The following is a 7,666-nucleotide window of genomic DNA, read 5'->3' on the forward strand; positions in this document are numbered from 1 at the left end:
GCTGGTAGGCCCAGGCAGTAGCTCCTGTCAGTACTGCCTGTTCCCAGGTCTTCTTCCAGGAATATTCCTAGAAGCCCCCTCCACCCATGCTCCTGACCCTTGCATCCCATTTGCCTGGACAGAGAGACACTGCCTGACTCCTCCTTCCCCAGGGATAAAAGTCAGCACTCAGTTACCTATTGTGCCAGCCAGGTAGGGGCAGGGCAGGTAGCCAGCCCTTCCCTAGCCCCACCCCCAGTCTAGTCCAAAGGAGCACCCAATCACCCATCCCTATACCCTGCATGCCTCTCAACCTGTATCCTCCACCTTGGCTGGGGCTGGACCCCAGAAATCAAAGAAAAACAGGGGGAGCACATGGTTAGTCAGGTAAGGTCCAGAATGAGGGCTTCTCATCTCCCTAGGGCAGCTCTCTTAGGCAAGCCCACCATCAAGTGAGAGGATATTGGGAAGGTCTCCCCATAGTAATGTCAGCTCAGGGCCTGCTCTGAGCCAGGTTATCTCATTTAAATTTCACAATCAGGCCAGGTATGGTGGCTTGTGCCTATAAGCCCAGTATTTTGGAAGGCTGAGACAGGAGGATCGCTTGAGCCCAGGAATTCAAGACCAGCCTGGGCAACAGACGCCATCTCTACAAAAGTTGTAAAATTAGCTGGGCATGATGGGGCACATCTGTAGTCCTAGCTACTTATGAGGCTAAGGTGAGAGGACCACTTAAGCCCAGGAGGTTGAGGCTGCAGTGAGCCATGATTGCACCACTGCACTCCAGCCGGGGTGACAACATTAGACCGTGTCTCTAAAAATAAATAAATAAATAAAAATAAAATAAACTTGACAACCAAGTTTAAATGGTGTTCTCATATTCCCATTTTACAGATGCAGTCACTGAGTCCCCAGGGAGTTAAGCGATCTGCCTAAGATTACATGCCTTTGTTTATACATGTTGGAATTTTTCAGTTCTCTCTGGAAATCCAGATCCTCTGCCCCCATCCAGACTCAAACACAACTGCTCCCACCACGGTCCACCTGCGCACCCCACACATATCCTTGAAGTGCAGTCTTCCTCCCATCCTTCCCCAGGAAGATTCCCTGGTCTGTTGGGTAGCAAGTGTTGGGGTGGTCTCTCCTCCCCTCCCATGCTTCTAGATTCCTCTGTGGGGTCCCAATTTTGTTTTTGGTGTGGCAGCAAGTTCACTGCCTTTTTGAGTACTGTATGCCAGTGGGTTTGCATGCACACACCTGGAGGAGGGATGTGTGGGCATGAGGGGTATCTGGACAAGTGGGCTTACTTGCCCACCTGGGGCACATGTGGGCACACTGCAGTGGAATATACATTGCCTAGGTTGTGACTGTGTATGCCTAGGCACATGCGAATGAGCCTAGGGTGTTCATGAAGGGCCTGCCCCCTGCATGTTTGGGGGTCTGTAGAATGAGTCCCCATTTCTCTCCCCTTCCCAAATAACTGCCACCAACTTCAGTTCAGACTCCTGGGCCCCAGGTAAGGGGCTGGTGAAAACCGCCTCTGACTGGGAACAGAGACACCTGAGTCTCAAGCCCCACCCAGGCTGCTAGTGCCCTTGAGCAGGCATCACCCCACCCAGGCAGCAGGAGTGTCCTCACCCAATGGGATAGGGTGACATGGGGGAGGAGGTTTGAAGCGGGGAGAAGGCAGCGAGGCTTTCAGCTCTCCAGATGGGAGGCTCATTACCCTAGCACTCAGTAGGTTGTAGGGAAGGGGGACTGAGCCAGGACTTGGCACTGACTACAAAGGGTAGGGGGCAGCACCCAGCACTCCCGCCGCGGCAGCAGGCCAGGGGAGGGGCTGTGACGTTTGGTGGCCTCATGCAGCTGAGAGGAAGTAGCTAATTGCCAACCTGATGACTGGCGGCTGAGGAGTGGGGTGATGATGCCACTGGCAGAAGCAGGCGCCCTGGCCCAAGGAGGAGGCCCTTCAGTGATGGAGTGGGCCTGCATTCTGCGGAGGGTGAGACTGAGGTGGCTGCAGTCAAAGGAGAGGGGGGCAGGGGTTTGTTGAGGCTGTGACCGTGGGAAAGCGCTTCTCCAGGGCTTCCCTCAGCTTCAAGGGGAAAGAGTTCAGAGGCCCTGAGGGGATGAAGGGACTTGGGAAGGGGCTTCAGAGGGATGGGTTGGGGGGAAGGAGGTTCCTATTCTTGCTCCCCTTCTGTCTATGCTCCCCCAGTGTTCCTGTCTCTCCCCTCCCCCACCTTATCCCCTTCATTGGCCCCTGTGGCCAAAGTTGTTAAGGAAGGAGGGAGTAGATGGAGGGTTCTTTTCACCAGAAGACCCCTAGCCACAAGCAGCCCACCTCACTGATGGTCAGAGCATCCAGAAGAAGTGGTGAGACTTCAGCTGTCCTCAAAGCAGGAAGAGAGAGTGTTTCTGGCAGAAAGAACAGTACAAGCAAAGGTTAGGCAGTGGGGTCTGGAGAGGCTGATGGAGGACTGGGACTTGGTTTCAATGGTTATGAGAGGAGGTGGGTGGATGTTCAGCACCAAGGGCCACACTTCCTTCCTGGAAGAAACCGAGGGTACCCAGCACCCAGAGCTTCTCCCACATGCTGGCCACTGCCTCTGGCCCTGGCAGACCTGGCCCTCAACTGCCTGAGCAAGCCTCACAGGATGGGGGACCCCACCTCCATTATTTCCAAGTGCACCAACCCCAAAGGACTGAAGCCCTGAGTCCCAATAAACAGGTCCCATCCATCTGTAGGCCAGTCAGCTGGGCCCCTAGCACCCCCTATGGGCAGTAAGCAACACTAATGGAGGAGGAGCCTCCAGCAGCCTGGGGTGGGGGTGGGGGTGGGAGAGTGAGGGGTGAGGCAGGAGACACAGATTTGCCCTCTAGGAAGCACACAGACCATGCCTCAGGAAACCCCAGTGTCACAGGTCACAGACACTGACCTTGAAGTGTTACTCTCATGGGTGAAATTTAGCCCCTGTCCTCAGGAAGCTCCCAGTCTGATGGGGGCCACATATAGTGCTCTCAGAGCTGCCTTCTTTAGGTTGAAACCCAGCATCTGGCTTCATGAAACTCCCAGTGTAACGGGAGAGACATGACCCCTGCCTTTAGGGATCTCTCAAATCGGGGAGACCCACTAGATTTTCGGGAACCATCAATCTGTTTCCAGACATGGATTAGACATTTCAGTGCCTCAAGGGCTGCCAGGAAAAACAAAATACAAGACATTCAATTAAATTGAATATCAGATAAACAACGAATAATAGTTTAGCATAAGTCTGTCCCATACAATATTTGGGACAGACTTATGCTATTTAAAGTATTCAGTTTAACTGGACCTCCTGCGTTTTTATTTGCCAAACCTGGTAACCCTAGGTGCCTCCAGTTTGAGGGAGGAGAGAGGACACCCCCTCCACCCCAGACGTGGGAAAGCAGGTAAACACCTCGGCGTGCTCCGGAGGGCTGGGGTGGGGCAGGAAGAAAGTCCTGGGGCTCCGGCTCGCGGCAGTTTAAAATTCCTTCCAGGCCAGAGCCCTAATCCCTCGGTGCACAATGGCCGCCTTCTCCCCCGCCGCCCGCGCCCACGCCCTCCCCCGCGGGGCCGTGGCAGTGCCACCAAGGGCCTCTTTAAGCCCCTTTGAAGCCGCGGAGCCCCGCGCCGCGGGAGGCCCCGCCGCTATGCCAGCTATGCCAGCTATGTCCCTGCTGCCGCCGGCCGCCACCGCTCCCCCATTAATGCTGGCTAATCTGGCTAATAAATAAACTCCCCTCCCAGCCCCAGCCCCGCGCCGACTCCTCCCCGCCCCCGCAGAATCGATGTCAGGGCTCGACTACAGCAAGCGGCCCCACTCCACCTCACTCCCTCAAGATGTAGTTGACGTTTTTTCTTATAGCTGCCCTAGGTCTGTAGCCTGTCTCTGATTCTCGGGGAGACGTAGGATTTGGGAGGTCTCCGCCTGGCCACTGCGTTTGCCTTCCTCTTTTCCAGTCCACCTGCGCACCAGGGGCAGGGCACGTGGCTGGGTGAAGACGCTGGCCTGGATACGGAGGACTGGCGGGCTGGCAGAGCGCGCGGCGGCGGCGGGAGGAGACGCAGGTCACGCCCCCTTCCCGCCGCCGACGGGGCGCGCGCGCCGAAGAGCCCGGGACAGGTGACTCCTAGAGGACTGCGTCTGCACCTCCCCCGGCGGGAGTCCCTTCTTCGCGGCCTCTGCCGCCCCCTGCGTCCCCTCCTGGGCTTCCGAGAGTCTGACTCAGCCAAGCCTGCATCGCTTCGCCTCCTACAACACACCCCGAGCGCGAGGAAAAATTACAGGATTGCAGGGGCACGGCTAATGCGCTCTAATTACCCACCGCCGCTGTCATCCGCGGCGCTCCGCGGCGCCGGGCCAACGCGCCGTAATTAGGCTGCCGCTCCCCGGTCCCAGAACCCTCCCTTCGCCACCCCCGACCCACCTCGCGGTCCCCAGGACCACTGGCTGCCGCCTCCTGCCGCCCTCCGGGACTGCCCCTCAGTCCCAAGAGAGCTGTGAGGCCTCATTGGGGGGTAGAACTTGGGGAGACCGAAGCCGGCCCCTCCGCTAAACCTACAGTCCTAGAAGGTCTCCGCTGGAAGAGACTGGGAGAGTGGGGAGGGGCCAGGGACCTATTTAGTTGACAGAAACACTGAGGTCTACTGGAAAGCTAGTCTTCGGTGGGAGGAGTGGCAAAGGCACGCAGGGCAGCAGTACCCACGTTTGGGCACGGAGAAGGGAAGGGAAGCCCGCCCAGCCAGAACTCCCAGACCCGCTCGTTTAACAGTGGCTTTATGAGCAGCACAACGGGCTCCCTCCCCTGGCAGGGAAATTACCTTCCTGCCAAGAAAGGTGACATCCCCACCACAGACACGGAGGCCCCGCCCGCTGGCCAGCTGTAGCCTGCTGGTCCTAGGGAAGCTGGTGAGGAGTGAGGTGGCTCTGGCCTCCCATGTCCAGTAGGGTGAGAGAGGCCCTGAAGATAGAAGCCAGGCCTGAAGGCCAGAATTAAAGGGGTAGCTTGGCCATCAGCTCCTTCCCCAAACCAGGCTCAGAGCTCTTCTCTATCAGGAATTCTTTCCTGAGGTCCAGGGGGTTGCAAAGTCATGGCCTTGGGCCATGTTTTATCTTCAGTGAGGTTTTGTTTGGCTTGCAATGAGTACATAGGTTTTAGGTTGAATGTGAGAGGCTGCAGACAATGTGGGTTCCCTGGCTGCCCTCCCAATGAAGGTGGACTTCTGATTTAGACCGGCCCGCTGGCCTGTGCCTTCATCCTTTTCCTCAGGGGCAGGATCTTAGTCCCCATGATTGCTGCCCCTTTGTGGTCTGCATGTTTCTTGGTAAGCGTGCCCAGTCAAGTGTATCTGGGAGCCCCCTCTTCTCTGTCATGGTCAGGTTCCCCACATGCAGTGGCCGTGGTGGCTGCACATGCTCCTGGATACCCCTCTGGCACTCCCTTTTGTCATCTTGAGTTTCAGTACGTGACTTGGGTGGCACCCTATATTCTCCAGCAGGGATGGCAGCTATTTTTCTGCCATGAGACTAGAGGTTGCTTGAGAACAGGAAATTGGATCTCTCCCTTCAGACTGGGGTTTCACTAAGGGCTGGAGAACGGGGGAATATGGGAGGATTATCTTCCATCACAGGGAGCACTCCGAGGGCAAGGCTGTGTCTCCCTCAGTCTGGGAATCCCTGAAGACAGGGCTGTGTCTCCCTCAGACTGGGGCTCCCTGAGTCATGGCTGTGTCTCCTCTCAGACTGGGGCTCCCTGAGGATGGGTCTGTGTCTCCCTCAGACTGGGGCTCCCTGAGGACGGGGCTGTCTCCCCTCAGACTGGGGCTCCCTGAGTCAGAGTTGTCTCCCCTCAGACTGGGGCTCCCTGAGGGCAGGGCTGTCTCCCCGCTTCAGACTGGGGCCTTCCCCAAAGGACAGGGACTGTGACTCCCCTGGGACGAGGTTCTTTGTGTCTTCTGCATCTACTGAGATTCTCATGAGGACAGGGCTGTGTCTCCCCCTCCATCTGGAGCTCCCTGAAGGCAATGGCCTCTCCCCTCAAATGGGACATTTGCACCCCACCCCACCCTCCGGCTCCCCATGGCGCCCAGGCATTCCTCCCAGGACACCATTTGTCACGCTTTGATGAATGAAACCTACTAAGAATAACTCAGTCCTTGTAGGCTCTGAAGGACAGGGGGAGGGAGAGGGAGGAGGCTGGTGATTGTGAGGGTACTGGGGGAGGAGGGACACAATCCATTTATTCAATAGCATTTCCCGGGTGCCCAGCTGAGCACTGGGGGAGACACAGTGAGTGCCACAGAGCCCCCTACTGTGCCATTTCTGCCACTGACAGCCAGGAGTGTCCACAGGTACCCCTGAGACAGAAAGTTCAGGCCCCTGCTTCACAGCCTCCCCATCCCAGCAGTTATTCCCTCAGGGCCAGCCAGCCCCCTCCATGCCAGTCATGAGCTCCCTCTGCCCCTCCCTTCAGTGGAGGGGAGACTTTGAAATCAGGTGCTTGGGGTGGGGGCGCTGGTCCCAGTGGGGGTGTGAGGAACCCATAGGATGAATCCCTGTCCCCCGCCCTCCCCCTATTCTATTCTTCCTTACCCTGCCCCTTTCCACTCCAAAACCTCAAGCCTCTAGTTCATATTCGAGCGACCTTTCCAGTGCAACTGTTCTCAGGGGGCCCTTGGGAGTCGGGAGGCTGTGACCTCAACCCACTTCTTTGGACGGTGCCTTCCTGGCACTCCGCCCCCACCTGCCACCTCCTGAGAGGAACATTTCGGCCGGTCTTGGCAAAAACATCAGTCTATGATCCAGGCAGCCTGGTGCAGTACCAGCTCTGCCACTGACACCACTGTGACCTTGAGAAGCCATTTACACATATGGGCCTCAGTTTCTCCATATGTAAAATGACTTTTGTTTAGCTTTCCTGATTTTCAAATCTTTTTTTCAAACAATGAATCCTCTTGTTTAAATTGTAACTTGTGTGGCATCTCTGTTCTCTGTGGTAACATAGGAAAAAAGTTGGGGTTTCTTTGGTCAAAATAGGGGTGGGCTTCACATCCCAGCGGTTAGTCCATGACACACGAATGCACACATACGTGTGCATACAGATCTGCTCCTGGGCACTGCAGAGTCCACTTCACAAACGTCTGAACTCTGAAATCCTTTCCTGCTCAAACATTCTGGGACCCTGACCGGACTGGGAGATCTAGAACCACGGGTGCCAACAGCTGTAAGGAGGAGGCTGTGATTTCGGACCCCTGGGCCTGGGGCTGGGGCTTGAGCCAGCAGGGGTTCCCTTCCACACTTGGGTCCAAAGTCATAGCCTGGGCAAACCCTCACTACCCTTTGCCCTCCCCACCCATCCAAGCCAGAGGTCAGATAGGCTTGTCTGATGCTGAGCCGCCTTAGAGGGGTGGCAGGGGCCAAATGGAGGCAGAGTGTCCTTCCTCAGTGGGAAGGAGGCAGCAGGTTGGGTGGCAGGCTCTGGGATCTCATCTCTGGAATCCCTCTCACATGCCTCGGAGGAGGGTCAGAGTGGTAGGGTGGGAGGGCCAGCAGCACCCTGCAGTGGCTAAGGGCTGGGGGCTGATCCCAGGAAGCCCAAGGCGGGCAGCATAGGTAGAGGAGACTCAGGGAGCTGCACCACTCCATCCACAAGTGTGAAAATT

General features: G+C 56.8%; 1 protein-coding gene across 1 annotated transcript; it reads left to right on the plus strand.

Moving 5' to 3' along the window:
- Positions 1–1,900: 1,900 nt before the first annotated feature.
- On the plus strand, positions 1,901–4,421 carry LOC104667363 (uncharacterized protein C6orf223). The gene is given in 5 exon segments (XM_010369751.2): positions 1,901–1,981; positions 2,298–2,424; positions 3,337–3,411; positions 3,965–4,093; positions 4,096–4,421. Coding segments are annotated over 5 exon segments (699 nt in total). The 3' UTR covers positions 4,383–4,421.
- Positions 4,422–7,666: the final 3,245 nt, after the last annotated feature.

Source organism: Rhinopithecus roxellana, chromosome 4, assembly GCF_007565055.1.
Source record: "Rhinopithecus roxellana isolate Shanxi Qingling chromosome 4, ASM756505v1, whole genome shotgun sequence".
NCBI classification, from domain to species: Eukaryota; Metazoa; Chordata; class Mammalia; order Primates; family Cercopithecidae; genus Rhinopithecus; species Rhinopithecus roxellana.